The sequence below is a fragment of the Mirounga angustirostris genome, unplaced genomic scaffold, assembly GCF_029215605.1.
Source record: "Mirounga angustirostris isolate CCGP_5_RB_7025 unplaced genomic scaffold, mMirAng1.0.hap1 SCAF_8, whole genome shotgun sequence".
Lineage (NCBI taxonomy): Eukaryota > Metazoa > Chordata > Mammalia > Carnivora > Phocidae > Mirounga > Mirounga angustirostris.
The window spans coordinates 125854305-125877889 of NW_026991716.1; the positions used below are offsets into that span (position 1 = coordinate 125854305).

A 23585-nucleotide genomic window follows, 5' to 3' on the forward strand; every position below is an offset into this window, starting at 1 on the left:
GGGAAGATTTATGCGAAGAACCATTTAAAGTGAATCTCTGCCTAAAGCCATTTCCTTCTCTGGAACTTCTCCATTTGTCCATGTATCTGGCATAGTTACTAGATTTTAGGAGTAGGAAGGGCAGGTGGAGAAAGATGAGGAGAAAGGAAGTAGCAATTCCCTGTGTAGCCTGAGGCATGTCACAACCTTCCAGAATCAAGCCTCCACTTGCCTGAGATGAGTGCTCAATAAATACTTGCTGAATGAACTACACACAGTGACAAACTCTGCTTTGATTTCTCCAAATAGAAATGAGGCACTAAATGATCATTAAAGTTCCTACCAATCCCAAGATTCAAATGTTTTCCCCATGAGATAATACAAAAGAATACAAAATGTATATAATGGTTCAATTTATTAATTTGGTCTTACGTAATACATCACTGTATTTGCTCTTTAAAAGGAACACGAAGTATAAAACTATAAAAAATGATCCTGAAAATTATACAAATTGTTTTTTCAAAGCACGATTTTAAAAACAGACCTTTAAAAAATGTGATTAAGATGTTCCCCCAAGGAATCATAAGAAAAGGTAAAAGATGAAATATGAACATTGACAAGGAAGCCAATTGCTCACTGTCCAAATTGTATTAAAATAAAGAAATAGTGATGAATTACAACTTTATTTCTGCTGCTGTTAGCAGTACTTCTGTGATGGGATTCATGAATTTCATTAGGACCCTAACCTGAATAAATCTGTCACATTACTAATGCTGTAAATTCATTCTAAACCGTTAATTTGAGCATTTCACAAACTTTGAGAACAAGGTACTTTTTGGCTTTGGTAATAACTGCAAATTACTCCCACTTTATAACTGTGGTTAAATACATAGAACATAAAACTTACCATTTTAAAGTGTACAATTCAGTGACATTTAGTACATTCACAATGTTGTATAATCAACACTATCTTGTTCTAGAATATTTTCATCACTAAAACAAAACCAATACTCATTAAGCAGTCACTTCCCACTATCCCCACTCCTCCCTGCCAGCCCCTAGCAACCATTAATCTGATTCCTGTCTCAACGGATTTACCTATTCTGGATATTTCACACAAATGGAATCACAATTTGTGGGCTTTTGTATCTAGCTTCTTTCACTTAGCATATTTTTCAAGAAATACCATATCCCTTAGCATCTAAGGAAAAACTAACTATTAATGTAAATCATGGAAAAAAGATATATTGGAATCTAAATGACATCTGAGGTAAGTGAATGAGTCAGTGCAATTACCTTTCAGAATGCATTCAAGTTTTTAGGACTGATTGGTGCTTAAACACTGATCAAAATGAACGATACAACTTTAACATTTTATATGCAGCACAAAAATCTTAAGAATTCATTTCCACTGAATTATTAACCATTCAAAGCAATTTATTTCTTAAGTCAGCGTTTTTATCACAAAGCTATTGGAATGTTGCAGGGAATCAATACCATTCTCTATTTCAAATCTCTAATATAAGTCATAGTTTTTAAAGTTACCAATTGATATAAAAGACACCCACTGGACATAATTATTCACTGGGCAATTCTACTCTGGAACAGATGTTATACGTATGATCATTTCCATTTCAATGGTTTGATTTCTTTTAATCAAATAATGTAGTTAAACCTGAATGCTGATACTTCAATTTTTTAATCTACAAATTTGTGAGCTGAGACTTTAAAAGAAGCTGAATATGTTATTTAATCAAATCTAAACTTACTGACCAAAACTACTAAACATATGCTGATTAGAACAAGTTTTTAAAAACTCTATGTACTTTATCTAGGTTGTTTTGATCACCAAGTCAGAAAATTGAAGTCATAGCCTAACAAAGCAGTAATGACAATTAACATTGAAAAGAGGATTTCAATGAAAAGAAAATTCCAGGACAGCAAAGGGCAGGATCTCATATCTCCAACTTCAATCTTTTGAGCAGTAACACATTATTGCTACTGCTTTTATATTAGATCAATCAATGATAATACAACAAGTAATGTTACTCTTTGACTGAAAGGGGTATGGAAAGCTCTCTAACTCCAGTCAGTTCTTTTGCCAAAGAATGAGCCAACACATACATCGACCTATTTATCTAAGGATCTTGTCTGAGAAAAAAAATAATTCTAGCAATTTATATTAGAAAAACATAAAAATTAAACCTGATGAATTTGCCTGTCCTGGGAAAGGATAATTTGACTTGATGAGTTGGTCAGTCTTAAGAATTCAACAGAAATGCAGTTTTATTACTTTCAAACACACAATATTTACCACTGCTAGAACTAGCTATGTATTGTAGAACCATTTCCTATCACAATACTTGCATGCAAATAGATTAATAAAATGATTTGGGGGATGCTTAAAAACTTTGATGTTAGTGAAAAGAAACATACTTATGTTGTCAGTTTGCTTCAGAAATGTTTTTCTTCATAGTAAACAATACTCAGACCAGCATGTCAAAAAGAAAAAAAAATAAAACAGGAGATTCATATCAATGACTTTTTACTGTATTTCTATAGAGCACATTCATGAAGCATCTTGATAACCCATTTCTTCGTAGTTATTAAATTAATGAAAAGTCACTCCCCAAATAACACATTTCAATGTCAAGCATTCTGAATACAAAATGTCAGTTTTGTAATGTTCTAAGGTAAAAAAAAAAAAAAAAAGCACCTCAAGATGTATCTCCATTAATATATCCCAAGATGTATTAAAATCTACTTGGCCAATTTATGGAGATTAATCATGCAAATAAATATATGTATAAACAATAAATTTATAGAACTTTATCAATCACAGATACAAAAGAATACTTGTAAAAACTCAGCAAAAGACCTAGTTTTTGCAAAGGACTTTCAGACCAACACCCGTACTTCATTTATTTCTACTTTTTTCCCTCTTGGTATTACCCAATATTTCTTTCCAAAACACATATTGGGAATCAAGTATTGTAGGCAACAATATTTTCCAAAGTAATTTCCTTATATCTAACTGTCCCTTCCTTTTTTTTTTTAATTAAAGATTTTATTTATTATTTGAGAGAGAGAGCACATCAGAGGGGAAGGGTCAGAGGGCGAAGCAGACTCCCTGCCAAGCAGGGATGCTGATGCGGGACTCGATCCAGGGACTCCCGGATCATGACCTGAGCCGAAGGCAGTCGCTTAACCAACTGAGCCACCCAGGCACCCTGTCCCTTCTCTTTCTGCATTAGTAAAGTAGAAAAGTGAACCATGTCAGGATACATTTCTCTGAAATACCCCAGTCATCAGTACCTCAATGTTGAGTACCTCTGTTTTTTCATCATTAAAATAGAAACTTGAAAGGATTTATCTTTTGAACTTACTTTGCTCTTTTAAATCAAAGAAAATAATTACATAAAGGTAACATTAGAAAGAAACCATCCGTCCTCTTCATTTTATTTAGAAAGAAGTTTACTAAAGTTGGTCTTTACTTACACACCTCAAAACTTTATTTGGAATTCAGATTTAGATCAAATCCTAACTAAACCCATCACTGAATTACATTAAATACAATGGGTAAGTCATTGTTGAGTTAATTTTCTTTAAAGGGATAACTAATATTCTCTTACCTTTTAGGCCTCATGAGCATGTTAAGTAAAACTACTGAGAGCAGTAGACAACCAAACACCTATCAGTGAAATTCTTTCCATAAAAGACTTTGCCCAGTCTACTGAGAATGAAGGTCAATTGCTTTCTTCTACTGCAATTCTGAACATCCACCTCTAGAGGTCCCAATCACATCACCTTCTAATATGGTATGTCATGCATTAAACACATTTTTTAATGTTTGCATAACTATTCCTTAGAAAATTTTTAAAATTAATAAATCCTATGTCTTTTTAGGTTGGGATGCAACATATGAAATATATTTTGCTTCTAAATGCCAAAACTTACATTTAGATTGCTAGAGGTTAACAATATGTTATCAATATAGTAATATAAGCTACCATATTTTCAAGGGATATGGAAATTTTTGTTGAAAACCTCATTATCTTCAAAGTTGCTAAGATCCCAATATCCATTGTCAGGGGATAGTTAATAATAACAACTACACTGATGGGATATGTAGCACAGGGTCAAAGACCAAAAAAGATTCTATACTTCTGATAAACCAGAAACTCAACCTTTAATATCTCCTAATGATAGGGTTGAAAGGATTCCTACAAATATTTTTGTAGGATTTAACCCAGTATTTGTCTACTTCTACTTTTTTTTTTTTAAGATTTTATTTATTTATTTGACAGAGAGAAGACACAGCGAGAGAGGGAACACAAGCAGGGGGAGTGGGAGAGGGAGAAGCAGGCTTCCCGCGGAGCAGGGAGCCCGATGCAGGGCTCGATCCCAGGACCCTGGGATCATGACCTGAGCTGAAGGCAGACGCTTAACGATTGAGCCACCCAGGCGCCCCTACTTCTACTCTTTTTATCCTAGAAATCTAGTATGTTCACCTGATTCCACAACCACCGAACAAGAGAATGAATGATGGTTAGTCTAAAGGTTAATGCTAATGAACTGTAAGTTGCACTGCAATTTACTTTGAACAGAAGAAATACAAGTGAAATACCAGTAATAACAGTAAATTTTAAATACTAGTAAATACTAGTTTTTAAAAAAATGTCCAACCACCATGGTACCCAATATATTTTGTCATATAGCTATAAGACTGAGACAACATACATCAATCAACTTAACCATTAACAACAAATCACCATTACTCTTAATTTTGGATTATACATGTGTGTATATACACACACATACCCACTCCAATACCACATCATTCAGAGACAGGCTCTTCTCTAAGTTCTCATACTTTACTGTGCCTCGGAATCCCCTGAAGGCCTTTGTTAAAGCAGACTGCTGGGTTTCCACCCCAGAGTTCCTGGTTAAGTCTACAGAGAGACCCAAGAATCTGCATTTCTAACAAATTTCCGGGTGATGCTGATGTTACTGGCTCAGGGACCACATTTTAGGAACCTCTACTGTAAGTGATCTGTGAGTCTCAAAAGGCAACTGCAGAGAGAGAGAGAGAGAGGGAGAAAGAGAGAGGGAGATAATTATATAAAAGGTGACACTGTAGTTATTAATGAAAAGAGAGGGAGCGAGCAAGCGGGCAAGAGTACACTCTCAAGAGAGAATGAGAAAAAGACATGCAGTTCTGGCAAAGGAGGCAGGAGATAAAAGTGAATACAGATATTTTCTTCCAACCTGATACTTTCCCTTTATCTTGCTGGTTAGAAAAAACTAAGAAATCATGGGGCACCTGGGTGGCTCAGTTGGTTGAGTCAGGGTCTTGGGATCAAGCACTGCATCAGGCTCTCTGCTCGGCTGGGAGTCTTGCTTCTCCCTCTCACTCTCTGCTCTCTTTCTCCCAAATGAATAAACAAAACCTTAAAAAAAAAAAACAGGGGCGCCTGGGTGGCTCAGTCGTTAAGCGTCCGCCTTCGGCTCAGGTCATGATCCCAGGGTCCTGGGATGGAGCTCCGCATCGGGCTCCCTGCTCCGCGGGAAGCCTGCTTCTCCCTCTCCCATTCCCCCTGCTTGTGTTCCCTCTCTCGCTGTGTCTCTGTCAAATAAATAAATAAAATCTTTAAAACAAAACAAACAAAAAACAAAAAACTAAGAAATCAACAAAGACTTCTCAAATGACAATTAACTGACATACAAACCTTTTCACGCTTAAAAGGCTAGACAGATTGTTCCCATGACAAGTTTTACTAAAACAATAATGCCAGGAACTCTTCAGCCTTACAATACCCCTAGATGGGACTACTTTCAGGAAGACACTGAAGGGGCACAGAAGTTAGCTAATGAGTTTTCCATATTAAAAAAAAAAAAAAAAAAAAATGAACGCTCACCAGTAAAACATGGGTGAACAATGATAATCAACAAACAACTACGACATGCAGAAAATCTACACTTAGAAACACTGTGTTTGGAATTTGTCAAGTATTAAAATTTTATTTAAATGAAAGTTTTTCCTTTTAAGTTACTGAGCCACATAAAGGGAAAATATTAATTTTATTAGAATTTGAACAAATGTTGCACAAAGAAAACATTTTAACAAAATTGTATGGTGGCATAACAAACAAAAAACAGCCAAAGATATGTAAAAGAAATATAAGGTGGAAAACTGTTAAATATCTGATCCAGTGTAAAAACAAGTCTAAACTTAAAAACCAAACAAGCACAACCATAAAACAAAAAGTTAATGTTTGTGCTATCCTAACCAGACACATTCTTCAGCAAAACTTTAAAAGGCAGTTATATTTTACAGTATTCAATCTTATTTCTAACTTTTTCAGAAACAGACTATTTATATAATTCAACCTCACAGTTGAAAGTTTAAGCACTGAGAAATAACTATTCTACGAACTGAAATGACAGGTGAGGCAAAACAATTGATTAGTCTTTAATGCTGTATTTTCAACTGTAATAAGGGCCTGATCCAACCAAAAGAAGCCGGAAGCAGTTCAGAGTTCTTTTCTAATGCCCAAGGAACATCTCTGCCCAGTCCAACTGCCATAGTATTGTTACCCTAGAAACAACAGAGCACTCTCAGGGACCAATGTAGGAAGAGAAGACACAATAGAAGTTTGATATTTTATAGCAAAATAACTTGTCACCACTTCAGACTACCAAATACCAGAAGTTACTTAAAACAAATTATTTAAGTATTCCCCATCTTTGCAACTTATTTCTAAATACTGATATATTCATTTTTTTAATTGACCACATCACGTTAATAATAGTGTAAATCAATTTGAAAACTACAACTAAATACTTCAAGAATAGGACTTTGCATATTTTTCTCTTATACCTTGATCTTTACACAAAGATACAATTCTTACTATTTTGGTAGAGAAGTCTATGGGAAATAAACCTGGAAATGTTTTAAGGAGATTGTCAACCAAGACAGGCTTCTCCATTTCATGATTGTCATCTTACAAAGATACCAAATTTCACATTGTTAAGTATCTTAAAACAATATAGTTGTGATTTTTATAAACATACAAAGGCAAAAATTCTAAAGGCTTAAGAAAGAAAGTTAAGCCCTCTGCATTCCGAATATTTGAAATTTATTCACACAATATGCCCAATCTGAACTTTAAATGAGGTATATTTTCTTCTTTCCAAATATCAAAAGCCTAGCAAATATATCATACCATGAACAGTATCAAATTAAAATAAATTCACAAGCTTTTTGTTGGTTTTCATTTTAACCTGTCATAAAACACGTTGCCGTGAGTCTTTGGATGTGGTGTCTAAGAAAAAAGGAAGTTGCACATGGTCACTCTCTGTATGAGAGTTGCAAATACATAAGGTGAAAACACTTTTGTGGGTATTTTTAAAACATGATAAATGCATTACCAAACACTAGTCATGATTTTAAATATTATGTAAATATACAGTAAAGATCATCTGTGTATCCACGATCGTGTAAGGGGAGCACTAGAAAATAAAAATCTTATAATGATCTTATGGCAGTCCTTAAGCAATTGAATGTCTTTATCTGAAAAACCTATGCTGCAAAAATTTGAATCAAAGTTTTGCTTTCTGAATGCATGGGCTATAACCCACAGAAAACAGGAGGGACAAACTGTTTGGTCAGGATCTTGTTAAACTAAGAAACAAAAAATGTAAAAACCAAAAAATATGCACACCATTAAAAATACTAATTCTGAAAATTATGCAGCTAAAAATTAAATCACCCTGTCCAGCAAGTTCCAAAAATTTCACACATTTCAAACATTAAGGCAACTTTTTTCCAACTAAACAGTACTTTATAAAAATATATGTCACTTCAAAACATTATATACATAGTGGCAATAAATTTAGCTAGTTGTAATCTTTAATACATTAATAAAGTATCACATATTACAAAGAAATTATACTAGGTGTCTGCATGTATGCGCAAGTGGAGTGACAGTTTTTAAAGTACAGGTTTTAAAACTGAGCGAAGTGAACGTCCCTCTTTAGTGAGTTCTCGTGTCACGCACATACATGGTAACGGGATTGCTTCCTCCCGTTTCTCTACAATATTGTAACTGCATTTCTTCAAGTGGTCAGCCATGCTTAGGATGTCAGCAAATTTCCATTCATTAACAGAACAAAATGCAGTACTGAATCGCCACACCTAAAAGAAAATTCTATTTCAGATTTAAACAAGTCAATTTATAAGAATCAAAATACACTTCTTATTCCAACTGCAAACATTTCTACTGTTAGAGAAATATCCAATATAAAGTTCCAAGCAGTTAGCTACAAAACTGAAAAGGAGTAAATCCATTTGGAGGCAGATCTGTTTATTAAATACTTGTAGGAAAAATCACTTCTATGACGTTTGAACTTCATTTGGTTACTGCATTTGCAGTAACCAAAAAGAAATAAAAAGCAAAATTCAACATTAAAAACTACATCCAACTTGGCTTATTAAGCAATTTTTTAGAAGATTTTATTTGAGAGAGAGAGAGAGTACGTGAGAGTGGAGGGAAGGGGAAAGGGAGAGAGAGAATCTCAAGCAGACCTCCCAGCTGAGCACGCAGAGCCAAAGTCAGACGCTTAACCTACTGAGCCACCCAGGCACCCCTAAGCAATTTTTTAAAAATATTAACCTTGTAAATTCAGAGGTACTTCCTAAAATAATATATTGCACACTCTTCTTTCATCTTATCCAATTGGCCATATAGAGCTATTCAGAGTCTGGAGATAGTGATGATACATGTGTTATTTTTTTCCCCAAGTTTTTCTTCCATTCCTATTACACTATATGAGGTATACTAAAAAATACACTAATATGTGGTGCCTGAGTGGTTCAGTTAAACATAAACAACTGCCTTCGGCTCAGGTCATGATCCCAGGGTCCTGGGATCAAGCCCTGCATTGGGATTCCTGCCCACCACAGTCTGTTTCTGCTTCTCCCTCTCCTTTTGCTCCTCACCCTATTCACGCTCCCGCCCCCCACTCTCTCTCTCTCTCATAAATAAATAAATAAAATCTTTAAAAAAATACACTAATATTTGCCAAGGTACCTTATGATTCCACTATTTGTAAGTACCAAAGGTAACTCTGTAATATTCATGAATACAGGTACTTAATTTAGTCAAAAATGCTTCTGAAAATTTACATAAAACACTTTTGTTAAATGAATCTTACTTTATTCCAAATCATTGTAAAATGCATTTCTAGGCAAAAATTCACCTGCTATCCCTATTCATGCGTCTGTTGGTAAAAATATGAGCTACTTCCCCTTTTACCCACTCAGCAGCTCCAAGCCCTGAAACAATGTCATCTTATTAGCTCAGCAAGGACAGTTGTGGCCCCTTCTCACCTTCACAATTCTAAATATAAAGCTACCTGAACACAGGAAATAAGCACGAATGGAGGACAGACCCAGGTAACAAGCAAGAATGGGCTAGATCAGGCCTAGGCATCCTAGCTAAGCTCATCAACAGGAAAATGGTAGAGCACTCTGAATGCATAGTAAACAGCAGATACTCTAGAAAGTGGCTGTGGATTGGAGGAGAGCCCTCAGCACTCATTAGAGCTTCTCAGGAAAGGAGGGCGATGCCTTCCAAGGTGGCTAAATGCCTTCAAATTCCCTGAAGAACACTTTTACTTTTCAGCTGGCAAGAGAAATCACCACTGCTCAGCACAAAGGGTACTTACTCCCTATATTCCTTAGGGTTGTATCAATTACGCCTCCTGGGGAGTTCTTTCCCAGGAGTCCCTGAAGGTCTAGAGGAGCTACCAACAGACACTACAGATATCACTAGCCTCCCTTACAATCACCTATACCTATAAAACTACAGAAGAATTAAGAATTTTGTTAAGCCTCAGCAAAACAAATTCATGAAAGACTCAATGGTGGCAGACAGCCTCCCCATTTCCACAAGAGTCTGGTGAAACAAACTCAGAAAAAAATGGGTGATTCCCATCTCCTGCACAAGGCTTCTTAGCAATGGGCCAATTTTTCATTCAGAAGTCTTCCTCAAGTTCTTACTTAGTGCCCACGATATGGCAGTGCTGTTCTAGGCGGTGGATGTTTTGGTTCCCAGAGAGTCTCACTTTTCAAGGAACTGACAGTCTAATGAAACTGGCAATTCATCAGTGAATTACAATACAGCATGAGAGTGCTCTAGAGTAGGGGTATACAGAGTAGGGGACTATTATGGGGCACCACACGAACACAGAGCAGTACACCTCCCTGAAAGCTTCAGGGAGGGGTTCCAGAGGCTCTCCTGAAGAAGATCTGTAGAGTGAGCAGGATATATAGCAAAAAGATGAAGATCGCATGCTCCAGAGACAGGTTCCCTAGGTGTGAATCCATCAATTAGTTGGACAAGTTACTTCACCTCTCTAAACTTCAGTTTCCTCATCCATAAAATAGAGATAGTAGATTAAATAGGTAAACAGAAGTAAAATGTTTATTATTATTAGCACACTGTCTAGCATATTGCAAATGCTCAGATGCAGATACTGTATTAGGGACAGCACATTTGAAGGCCTTAAGGCAAGAAGTCAAGAAAGAAAACATCAGGAAACTGTAAGTAAATCAACATAGCTGGAATATAAAATGACAAGAGGAAACTGAGGAGGTAAGTAAGGACAAGATTATAAAAAGTCTTAAATGATTCTTTAAGGAGTCTTTCTGTGTCCCAGAGCAATGAACAAGCATTACAGTTTTTAAACACTACAATGTAAGAACTGTATTTAAGAAAATATTTATCACTCTAGTCCTTACGTAGAGAGTATGATGGAGAGGGACCCAATTAGGAACAGAAACCCAGTTACGCTCTTAGGTAACCGAGAGAGAGCTGAAGGGGACAGAGCTAGGTAAATGGTGGTGGAAACAGTAAAGTAAACCTGAGAGGTATGAAGAAGGGAGACTCAAGAGGACTTTATGATTACCAAGATATGGAAATAAAGGGGAAAAAAAGAAGTCAACCTTAACTCCCAAATTCCTAGTTTAGGCAATTTGATAGATGATAATGCCACTTGTGAGATTTTTTTTAATTAAGCTTTTTCCTAGCTCTTTTTAAGATTTTGTTTACTTATTTGAGAGAGAGAGAGAATAAGCAGGGGGGAGGGGCGGGGGGGAGAGAGAGAGAGAGAGAGAAGCAGACTCCCCGCTGAGCAGGAAGCCTGACGTACCTGACACAGGGCTCAATCCCAGCATCCGGAGATCATGACATGAGCCAAAGGCAAACACTTAACCGACTAAGCCACCGAGGCACCCCGCCACCTGCTGAGATTAAGAGGGACAGAGGGGCACCTGGGTGGCTCGGTCAGTTGCCCATTCGACTCTTGATTTCGGCTCAGGTCATGATCTCAGGGTGGTGCAACTGAGCTCCACAACAGGCTCCGCACTCAGTGTGGAGATTCTCTCTCTCCCTCTGGCCCTCCCCACTGTGCATGCAAGCTCTCTAAAATAATCTTAAAAAAAAAAGAGGGATAAAGATGTGGAATGGGTTGGACACGTTGAGTTTGATGAAGCTGTGAGATAATCAAGTGGAGATGCTTACATACAAGGCTCTGGGGTTCAGGAGAAAGCGGCCAGGATACAGATGTGTGAGTACTCTGTGTAAATGATGGCGATTTAAACTCCCAAGAGTAGGTAGGATTTTCTGCAGGAACAGAATCCCCAGAGAATACTTCACCTCATAGGTCAATACTAGTGGGCAAGGACAAAATGAGACGATGCTCAGAGTATCCCATCCCAAATGGAAGAAAGACACCAAGTCCTCTGTATGTGTATACACACATATACACAGCAAGGATGAAACTTTCTGCCACCAAAATTGCCATTTGGAAAAAAAAAAATCATAAAATAAATAGTGTGTTCATTTGTTGGTCAAAGCCTCAGAAGAACACAGAAGATGTAGAATTCTGAAAAACTGGAGCAATGAGGAAAAGTCAGAGAAAACCTAAGGGTGGTAAGAACAAAGTATCCAGAAATTTGAATCCTGTGCAACCAAGGTAAAATTTACCAAATTTTTTCTACTTTATAAAATGCAAAATGTCATATTATAAGTGTTCTAATATGAAAAACTCCTGCAATAAAAGATATTTATGTCTTCTAGTTTCTATTAGATAGTACCTCAAACAGAAGATGGGCAAAACTAGGGGTGCCTGGCTGGCTCAGTCAATACAGCATGTGACTCTTGATCTCAGGGTTTTGAGTTCGAGCCCCATGTTGGGTGTAGAGATTATTTAAAAATATAATAATCATAATCATAATAAAATGTGAAAAAGTAGATTTTCACAAAAGAAAAATGGTGGACCCAAGACTTGCTCCAGGATCTGCCTAAATCTCCAGTTCAAGCCTCTAATATGCAACACTCTCTTGTACTGTACTAACCCAGAGCCCCCCACCAACAATATCAAATCCAAGTACCCTACTCTTTCCTCCCACTTCGACCTAACACATTTCCACATCCATCATGTTTTCTAGCCCCCAAAGACTCCACTGGTCACTTACTAGTAGTAGCAGTTATAACTTTTCTCATTTCTCCCTATTTAAGTTCTACCTGAAATAACTAAGAAAGAAGTTGCTAGGAATGGAGAAAAACTGCCAATTGTAAGCAGCAGAAAACCTTCTCCTTGCTTCCTCCATTGTCCTATGGTGAAAATGTTTCAGATGGAGCTCAAATTGGAAGGTGGTTAACATGGGCTCAAAAGGAGCTGTTACAGAAGAACTGAGTATAGAACGGCTCAACTGAAAAAACAAGTGACCTCAGCCATATTAGATTAGAATTAGGATGTCTGTAATAAATATGTGATTATGACAAATAATTCTAACCTAGTTTTTCATTAGTTATTATTTTTAAAAAGTCTGTCAGATTAAAGTTTAAGTTTTAAGATGGTCAATTTTTCAACAAGATCTTAGTTTTATTAATTCTGCAACATTGTCTACTGTATGTCAAATAAGGAGATGATACAGTTAAGATTAAACTAACCTTTTCTTTTATTTGCCATGACGAATTTCCTTCTGGATACTTCCTTTTTCCCCACTGCAGTATGACCATTCCACGAGACTGAAGCAGGCTGCCACACACATCCCTCATTAACCGGGATACACATGAGAGCTGGCATAAACTGAAGCCATCAAGAAAGCCTGCAATATGTTGCAGGACCTCAAAAGGAAGACTACTTAGATGGTCACTATGCAGTCCCAACACACAGTTTCTAGCAGGCTCTACTAATACTGTAGAGACACATGGCTGAACTCCAAAGGACCTCAAATGGCGGTCATGTATAATCTTTGCTCCTTGTGTTGATGGACAAAATCTACGCTGAGAATAGGTACAACCATAATATGCTAAAGGACACCTCTGTTCCATCCAGCCATTGAGTCCAGCATGAATGTCACCATGCACATTCTTAAAATGTGAAGAAAATTCTTTTCTTCTAAATAACTGCCCACAAACAAATGTAAACATTGAACGCTGCTTGGGTTGGTACCTAGCAACACATTCCAATACTAAATCCAGCCCAAGTGTCTGAAAAGGACTTGGATTTGAAAGCTGTGGGTTGGCATGATCACAAGCTGAAGCTGAAGCTATTTCCCCAACCATTGTATTGGTAGCTAATATTGCAGATGGAAGTGAAAAAGTCTGAGTCCCAAAGTCAATGTGATAAACATCAACCATGCGACTATCAGATATACCCCTCCCACCTGGAGAATCTCCTAGACAAAATAGCAATGCTGCTGTGATTAGATCTATTCCTTGGAGGCCCATTGGATCTTCTGCAACTTCCAAATCTGATGTATCTACTGCTTTATCTTCTTTTGGTTTAGACCAACATGAGTTAGAAAGAAATTTGAATGAAGGAGGATGACTGAAAGATAAGACATCCACATTCCTCAAGTCCCCTAAGTCTACTTTTCTCCAACACAATGCTCCTTCATCCTCATCATCTGGCATAAGGATATGCTGAACTGTGCCATTAGGCAAAGCACCAGATGGTATTACTTCCCTAAGTTGTGCTGCTACTGAAAGTGAACCGGAAGGTTGTGAAGTGCCATCTGATGCTATACATTCTCCATTTGTTAAGTTCCTTTGTTTTGAATCACCATGTAATTTCTGATTTGGGTCTATGGCCTGTGTACCTATATTTTCCAAAGAAAAGCCATTACAAAGAGCAGAAGTGCCGTAAGAACTGGTGTTCGAGTCACACAATAAATCACTTGAACCATTTTGTTCAGACTGGACATTCAGACTTGTGTCATTATGGTCAATTCCACCTACTGCTCCTATCTCATCCTCATAAAAATGGTCCTGGTCTTTCAAGGGTCTATTCTGCAAGCTTCCTCTGGTGTCTTGCTCTTCATTCATTTCATCTGGGGAAGCGTGAAGACTTGTACTCAACATGCCACTGTCTCTTGCGGCCGTACTCAGGATATCTAAAGCAGCAGCCAAACTTCTGGTTGTTTCTACCGTAGCTTGATAAAGTGCACCATAAGATTCTTCATCAACAGACACCAAACCATTAGCATGTGGTATTTCTGGGACACTTGATTTAACGGAGATCTGTTCTCTAGGTTCTGATACTTTATCAGTCGCTTTTGACATCATGGTGGCTACTTTGAGCGATTCCAAGAGCATCCTTTGGTCTTGAAGGGCCAAGGCCATATCTAATTGTGCCACTTCATCAACATCTCTGCTTAGATTTTCATATGATTTCCGATCTGCATAACTAACTGGCCATCGGTTCCACTCCATAGTACAGCACACCACACTTGCTGGACACATTTCTAGATGTTCAGCAACTTTATTTCGAGCCATTGTAAATGGACAGCCAAAGTCACTATTTAAGCAAGGCACACGTTCAAATGGACATAAAAGTCGATGCTCATCAGCTTTACAAGAATGGAAAACTGCTCCACACACCAACGGACAACCAATCAAGTCACAGGAAATCCCAGGCTCCGGTCTGGTCATACAGCGTCTACTGACACAATTCTCACAGTGCGAGTGTGGCAGCTTCTCCTCCATGACGGCCCGTCCGGCTCTAGTTGTGGAGACGGGAAAAGATAACAAGTTAGGCAAAAAGTGGTTGATTTTCAGAAATTGTTGAGTAACAAAAATCAAGTCATAAAGGTGTATGTGTAAAATAAGCATATTTATCAAGTTTATTTTATATAAAATCAATTCATCTTGAAACCACTTAAGTACTCGTTTCAAGCAACAATGCAAAAGTTCATTTTTACATATCATATAACAAAATGCCTAAGGGGCCAAATGTCTCAAAATATAATGCTTAAATTCTAGTATACTGTGTAGTATATAAAAGGATGCTAAAAACAAATTAATGCATATTTGACTTTTAGATTTCAAAGAAGGCTTTAGCTTTTACATTTTAGTTTCAACTAAACTGGTTCAGAAGCACCCCACAGTACACTGACTTCATCATATTCCTGAGAGAATGACCTGAATTTCATGAATATACTTAACTAAAACTATTAGAACTTTTCTTTTTATTCCCTTTAAATATAGGAGTTCCCTTAAGATTTCATCTACTGATCACTCCTTCTACATATGCCTTAATACCTTCTACAACAAATCACCAGAGTAAGCCTTAATTAAAACAAACAGGGAATTTACCCAGAAAATGTAAGTCCAGCTCCAGTTCGTGGCTATGGGCAAGTCACTTACTTCTGAGGGCCACACCTTCCATTCACTCACGCAACACCCATTTATTTTTTAACTACTATGTACCAGGCACTGTGTCTGGTGTAGCAATATAAAGATTAGTAACTCCTCTCAAGGAGCTAGAGCAGGAGGTCAGAGAGACAACAGTAAAACTCACGTCACATTATTATGTGATCAATCTGACAGAAGTAAAATGGTAACACAGAGAAGATAATTTTCACTATGGGTAGGGGCTAGAGAAGAAGTCACAGTAGTCTTCAAAGATGGGAAATCTTAAGCATAGGAGGGGAGAATTGGAAAGGGAGGGAAGTATTCAGCGCTGAAGTATCAACATATGTAAATGGAGAAAAACAAGAAGTGGCAAAACACATTCAGGGAACCTCAAGTTTCCCAGTATTGCTGGATCACAAGGTGAAATGCTAGGTAGCTGTGAGACATGGGGCAGGATGATAGAAATAAAGCACATCATGAGGACTGTACTATATACTACTCTAAGGAGTCCAGACTTCAGGTAACAGAAATTCACTAAGGATTTGAGCTGAGAAACAGTATCTATAAAATAAGAGAAGGGGTTTACAGATACCTAATGATCTTTCCTTTTATCAAGAAAAATTTTATACAAAAATAGAGAAAGCATCAGCACAATATACTGATTTAATTATAAGTATTAATCCTATTCGATGTATCTTTGTCTATAATCTTAAACTTCTTTATTGGCTTGTCCCTATGAGCAGTAAAAACTTAAAAAACTATTTCATCTTTAAAAACCTAAATAATAAAACAATATCTCCTTTCTACTACTATTCTTTTTTCCTAGTCAAGCTTCCAGAAGAAAAACAAAAAACAATTTAAAAAAAAACAACCTTTCATACCTCCCATATACTCTTCAGCCCTGTAATCTGGCTTTCTTTTAGCCAACAGTCATTAAAACTGCTCTGAGACCCTTGGTGCTAAAACCAAAGGGCATTTTTTCCAGACCTCATCTCCTTGGCCATTTACTTCATTATTCTGACTATCCCCTCCTTTTTGAACTATTTGTCTTTCCTCACGAGGATACATTTCCCTGGTTTTCTCCCTACCTTTTTGGTTATTCCTTAATCTCTTTTTCTAAAATATTCCTCTTCTCCAGGGATCATGTCACTTCTTGCTCATTCTATTCATTCTCTCTGGGTGCTCTCAATTTCTCAAAAGCTTCAATTACCACCCATATGCTGAAAACTTACCTCTTGCCCAGATCCTTCTCCCAGACTTCAGATCTCTACAGCCAATTACTTATTATACATCTCTACCTCCATATGGGACAAGCAACTCATCTCAACATCTCCCAAATTAAATTACGCTGTAATAGGTAATACTTTTCTGGGTAAGAAGTCGATTCTTAGCCTATTTTCTTCACTTCACTGCATAAAAGATTACTAGCTCTCTGACATATTTTTCCATAAATGCTATCTGGGTTTCAGGTGGCTAATGTAAACTAATTAATCCCGAAATTGCTATTTATTTTTGTCCAGTCCAGGGTTGATTTTCCTCAAACAATAACAAAAGTCTACCTCATATTGATAGAGCTCTACTGATTAAGTAGAACAGTTCTGAGTTGGTATTATGGCACTTACTGATGCTGGGGGGCAGGGAGGAGGTGGGGAGAACAAGGCATGCATTTAACAACCAAACTGTATTTTTTAATTGTGTTTAAAAATTACAAATACTTCTGAATGTTTATCCCCATACATTTTATAGGTTAAGACAGAACCTATAAGTTAAACACAGACATGCTAAAAGAGTCATAATAGAAGAAACGACAGACTAAAGATGACAAACATTTGTAAATTAAGCAGATGTTCAAAGAGAAATGTTAGTAAGAATTAAGTAAGGCAAATGTCATGGAGTGATTAGATTGTGAAAACAGCTGTAGCTTTCTTATTTTGCAACAACTAGACAGAGTTCATCTCACATGCTGAGGGTTATAAGCTTGACTGTTACTAAGAGAGAACCTAAAAATACAAGCAGTTCCAAAGAAGTGACCACTGCTCTCATAACCTGTAGAACACTCTATGTTATGTGCACATCACATGACCACACCAGGCAGAACACATCTCAAAAACATCACTTAATTCAAAACTGTTTAAAATAGCAACGGCTACAAACAACTAAGTTAAATGCAAAACAGCAACAACTTTGAAAGGAAGACACAGAGGGCTCTCTAGCTTCAAAACAGTTTGTTCCACACTACTCCCCTTGGAATAAGAAAAATGTTTAAAAAATAAAAATAAAAGCATCCACAGCAATGAGGCTACAGTATTTATTTACTGAAGTAGACTTAGAAGGAAAAAAGCACACTAATTATGTACCAATTTTCTCCTTACATACACCATTTCATTTAATGTCCCTTAATCCTCTTAACAACCCAGAGGAAACTGAGGTTCAGACAGGCTTAAGGGACTCGCCCAAGGTCATCTCCCTGGTAAGTGGCAGAGCTAGGACTTCAACCTATATCCAATCAATGCATATGGACAACAACAGATATGTTTACTCATAAAAGTTTAAGAAAATAGGCAGCACTTCAGTAACTGGTGATCCAATTTTAAGATGTTATTTGAGGAATGGAGGTTACACAACTTTGCCTGCAGTTTATTCCAACACTTGATCACCCCTGTGGTCAAGAAAGTCTTTTTGGTCCTTTGTAATTACAATAGCACATAACTTTGCTTTGAATATCAGTGTTTAAAACTATTTTTAAAATAACTTGCATTTATAATAGTACAAACTTACAGACCAAGAATATAAATTTAGCAATTCTCAAAACAGCAAAGTAGGAATCAAGTTTAACTCCATTTTACCGGTAAATATATTACGAAGTAAGTTAAGAAAAAGCACTAGATAATAACCAAAGAGTTTTCTGGGGATAGAATCCTCAGCTTCAGAATTTAAAATTTCCAGATCCATCCTTTTTCTAATCAAGATCATTACCAGATTAAATATGCCTCCATAAGGTATTCTGCAATTGCTCATAAATCCTGTGAAACGGGTTTAAAACATCTGTCCCTGATTTCTCGGTTGAACAGTGACACAGCAGGCCCATTAGCAAACCTGTTGTTGAAGCTGAGGCTTCAAGTTCGAGATAAGCTTAATTTAAGACTCCTCAATATTAAGTTTTCTTAAACCCTCTGGGAAAAGGATCTTAGCATTCCAAATAACATCTCTATAATTTACACTTAAAGGTGAATGACTGGAAAAAGTCTCATTAGACTAGAAAATATCTGTAAATGATTAAATACTTTACAATAGTTTCAATTTTCTCCAACAGAAATTCTTGGCCAACTCAGACTCTGTGACCGACAGGCAATCCATAAAAATAGTTCTAAGACATGGCATTTTCCCATACAGTGAAAGGAGGCCTTGTCATCTAAAGCTATTTCTATACATAAAAATAACTGCCCTCAAAAAACCATTTCTTTGTTCTTCCAGATTCATTAAAATAATTAAGGAGATAAATAAAGCATTGCAAGTTAGCGTGATTTTAAAATATGCTAAGTCAGGTCACCCCAAGCACTCAACACAGCTTGCTGCTGTGTGTACCTCTGTGAGCAGGACACACGCAGACATGCGCAGCACCCCCTCCCCGCAACTGCTGCCTCAGATCTTAAGTCCCAGCTTAAATGTTACTTTCCACATACCAAAGGCAAGGTCCGGATCCCATATCATGCTGTGTGCTCAATACACATTGCATTTTTCCTTGTAAAACTAGTCACAACTCTAAGTAAATCATTATCCTTTAATATCTGCCCCGACAGGAAAACAGGAAAACTATAAGCTCCTTGAAGGAGGCAGGACCATCTCTTGTCTCATCCATTCTTGTGTTTCCTACATTGCAGACGGTGCCTAACTGGAGCTTCACTTATTTTAGAAACATGAATAAATGAAAAGATTATACTGTAAGAAACAGCCAAATGGATTCCAAAACAAAATGAGATTTTTGATTTCACAGGAAACTACATACTTCATGAAAAAATACAACCTTACAGACCTAGTACTATACAATCAGACTGAGTCAAAATTATACCTTATTGTACCAGTTACAAAAAGTCAATAGTGCTCCAACATTTACTGAGTACCTAAGTCCTATGTCCCAAGCATTACATATAGAGTAAGATAAATCGTCTATGAAAAAAGCAAGTCAAAGGGAAAAGGAAGTCAAAGAAAGTTAATTTCAACCTTCCATTATTTTAAAATCTTAAAAAATGGTCACAGAAGGCACAGAAGTAAACGTTTACCAGTATATTGTTCCGCTATTTTAACTCCCTAATCAACTCTGCGCTCTGGTTACTGGTTACTTGAATACAGAAGGCATCAGCTTCAAAAAGAAAAGCAGAGGTAGAGGTAGGTGTACACACATGTGCACGTGCCTAAGTAGGTACTGGGCTAAGAAAAGAAGCTCAAAAAAGGAAGTGGTATCCGCCGACTGCTTAATATTGCAGTTAATATGGTACGAGATGAAGTAGAATTCCACTCAAACAATAAAATGTTGCTTCAGTGTGAGGATGAAATGCAACTATAGACAGACTTGTTCAATTAGTTAACACAAGTAAGTCCATGACTGAAATTTTACATTTAGCAATCAGTTATAAGCTCCTCTAAGCAAGTCTCATCCTTCTTGTACAGTCGGAGGTACTAGTCAGAGTAATACAATTAATTGTACAATTAATATTAAATACAAACACCTTCCTGGCTGATTTGTGATCAAGTGCAATCAGTTTTAAAGACCATAATAAATCTATACTCTCAGTTGGGCATCTTAACTGGTTTAAAAGGGGGGGGTGGAGGGGGTGGTGACTAGGCAAGATTGAAAATCCTCTATCATTAAACTCCCAACTCAAACACATGCCCTCCTGATGAGTCCAAAATGGCTAAATGGGTTACACTGTATACATTCTTTTTATTACACTTTAGTTCTGACTTTTTATAGAATGATGACCTAATTAAATGGAAAATGTCAAATTTTTCACCCTTCCAGTTATGATATAATAAAACATGTATCTTCTATGTCTAAATACGGTCATGAGTAACTTATTCCACAGTGAAAGTTCTAACTACTTGCAATGTTCTCCACTAAATAAGCAAATGAAATTATTACAGATTTACATCAGAAATTAAAATAATATTAATATTTAATTCTCGGACCAGAACCTGGTTGTGCTGATCCTCAGATAAAAATAATCCACCCAAATGGCGGTACTCAGCTTATTAAAATGAGCAGCATGGCATCGGGGAATGGGCTTCCAAGGAATCTCAGCTTTGTGACCGTAAGGCAATTATTCCACTGTGAAAACAACCTAGAACTCTACAAAGGTTGGTAATAATTACGTGTGTCCAGAAGGATACAATGTATTCCTTAGAAAAGGAATGTACTTCACTTAGCAGGACAGCCACGTTTACATACACAAAGCTTTATGTAAAATTATTTTTTATATCAGGTCATTTACACTTATAAAGCTTATAAAAAGCAACTGTATGAGGAAATAACCTATGTTAACATTATCCACTCAAAAAATAAACAAACACACACACACATACCCTTTCTGTAAAGGATTTTCAGACTGGGTTTTAATTGAGGTATGCTTATCTGTATTTAACTAGCTACCTACATTGCAAAAGCCATTAGCCCAATGCCAATCCCACATATTTCATCAAACTGAATTTGATATTAGATATTTTATATAGCCTTTTGATTGCAGACTTTGTCAAAGAATTCTACAAATACAATGTCCTTTTAATGAAACAATCATAGGAAATCAGTTAAAAGATGTATCCAAAATTATACAAAATAGCATTAAAAGTCACATTTCAGTAATATAGTACATCAAATAGTAAACACACATTAACCAACACCTATGTGGTGACCTCAAAGTACCTCTCTAACTATATACATTATCTCAAAGTATTACTGCCCTTTAATGGGTATTTTATTAGGACACTTTGTATTCTTTAAAAGTCTTCAATGCTAGAGATGGAGAAATATTGGGTTGAAATTAAATACCCAGCACACTTGGAAAGCATAAAAGTTTGCCTATGTCGGAAACTCCAGTTCTCTGATAACACTCACAAAACTCCACCCACCTACACTTCCAGAATCACACAAAAAAGCTTATGTCACTGCATTAAAGTACTAGATAAGAACGAATTGGCAACTTAAAAGTTACCAAAACACCATGTTATCCCTAATTAAGTTTCTGGAGTAAGAAACAGTGACTAAGCATAAAGAACAGTGATTCAGCCAAAACTGCATATTAAAATTGAACCCTTAGAAAAATCCTAAACATACATTTTATGCTATCCCTTTCCCCTTGCTGCGTCGAAAACTGGAGTGTTCTCTAAAACCTTAATAAATATGAGCAAATGCAAAATCTGCTCCTGTTACTTGTGTCTCTAAAGGATACAACACAGTACTGAAATGCAGCAGAAAGAAAGAAAAAAGGAAAATTTTAAAGGTTCAAAACATTTGAGAAGTTTGTATTTAAAGAGTTTTAAGTTAACCTACACTGATATCAGAATGCCCATAAATAGCTTCATCTTGGATCAGAGTCAACAAAGTAATTATGGAATAAAAGGTCAATTCCTTCCCAACCATCTTTTATCTGGGACTTACGACCCGGCTCAGAAAGAAAAACAAGAGAGGGGAATGGAGTACAAAAACCATGGTACACAACATACTGCTCTGCCAGTCTCTCTTCTCCCAAAGACACACGTTAAAAACATACTCGAAGGCGATTACTCTGAATTCAACGTGCACCCTATGGCCCCCTTCCAAGCAGTGTTCCACGGGACAGGATACCAATAACTTGGAAATAGTCCTACCCCTCAGATCTAGAAAATCAGGAAGTTTCTCTTTAATAAGGACTGCGGCTGAGACGAAGACCCGCTCACTACCATGAATGGAAAAGTTACCCACTTCACTCACCCCGTAGAGACAGCAGATGATGCCTCCCAATTTTACTTTAACCCGTCTGTCCCCAAACAACCCAAGTTCTTAACAGGCAAAAGGAACAGAAGCCGCGTTTTCAAGGTTCTTAGGGCTTCCCAAGCTTACCTCCCGCTTCACCCCTCCCTCCCCTGCATACAGCCAGCCAGCCAGGCCAGGCGACACGGGGGTCGGTCCCCGGCTCTGGGTCGCCATTTGCTGGCCGCCTCCACGGCGGGCCCGGCAGGACGGCCGGCGCGGACGCCCACGCCGCCGACGCCCTCTCGGCGCGCCAGGACAGCCGGCCCGGGACCCGCAGGGCCGGCGCGGGCGCGGTTTATTTACTCCGCCCAGCCCCGGCCGCCGCCGCCCGGGCTGCCGGCCTCGCACGGCCCGGCCGCCGCCTCCGTCCTCGCCGCAGCCCGCGCCGCGCCGGCCTCGCCCGCCGGCCTCCCGACACTCACCGCCCCGCGCGGCCGAACCGCGGCCCAGGCCCTGGCTGCCGAGGCCGCCGTGCTCGGCGGCACCGCGCGATCCCGGCCGCTCCGCGCCCCACACCCCCGTGCGGCCCGCCTCCTTCTGGCCTCTCAGCCCCGCCGGGCCGCCGCCTTTTCTCCTCTTGTCCAGCTCTTCTGCCTCCTCCCCCGGCGGCCGCCCTCCTCGCGCGCCCCGCCCCGCCCCGCCCCGCTCGGCCCCGCCCCGCCCCGCCCACCGGCCACGGCGGCGGCTGCAGGCCCGGCGGGGACGCGCACGCCGAGCCCGGCGGGGACGCGCACGCCGAGCCCGGCGGGGACGCGCACGCCGAGCCCGGCGGGGACGCGCACGCCGAGCCCGGCGGGGACGCGCACGCCGAGCCCGGCGGGGACGCGCACGCCGAGCCCGGCGGGGACGCGCACGCCGAGCCCGGCGGGGACGCGCACGCCGAGCCCGGCGGG

At 38.4% G+C, this 23585-nt stretch overlaps 1 protein-coding gene across 4 annotated transcripts; it reads right to left on the bottom strand.

Annotated features, from left to right (window-relative positions):
- Positions 1–375: 375 nt before the first annotated feature.
- On the bottom strand, positions 376–23281 carry FBXO30 (F-box protein 30). 4 transcript variants are annotated; one of them, XM_045865698.3, is made up of 3 exons: positions 23115–23281; positions 12999–15054; positions 376–8176 (listed from the first exon to the last, which is right to left on the bottom strand). In XM_045865698.3, the coding sequence occupies exons 2-3, from the start codon at positions 15036–15038 to the stop codon at positions 7973–7975; spliced, it is 2244 nt and encodes a 747-aa protein (XP_045721654.1). In that variant the 5' UTR covers positions 15039–15054; positions 23115–23281; the 3' UTR covers positions 376–7972. The 4 variants fall into 4 exon arrangements, with proteins under 4 accessions (XP_045721654.1, XP_045721655.1, XP_054361568.1 ...); XM_045865699.3 differs by lacking the exon at positions 23115–23281 and adding an exon at positions 22651–22793; XM_054505593.2 differs by lacking the exon at positions 23115–23281 and adding an exon at positions 16279–16301.
- Between the last annotated feature and the right edge of the window lie 304 nt (positions 23282–23585).

Coding starts and splice junctions, on each gene's coding strand:
- FBXO30 (XM_045865698.3), bottom strand. CDS start 15,038: ATGGAGGAGAAGCTGCCACACTCGCACTGTGAGAATTGTGTCAGTAGA. Junction 8,177..12,998: donor CATGGCAAATAAAAGAAAAG/GTTAGTTTAATC, acceptor ATTTTCTTTTAG/GTGTGGCGATTCAGTACTGC.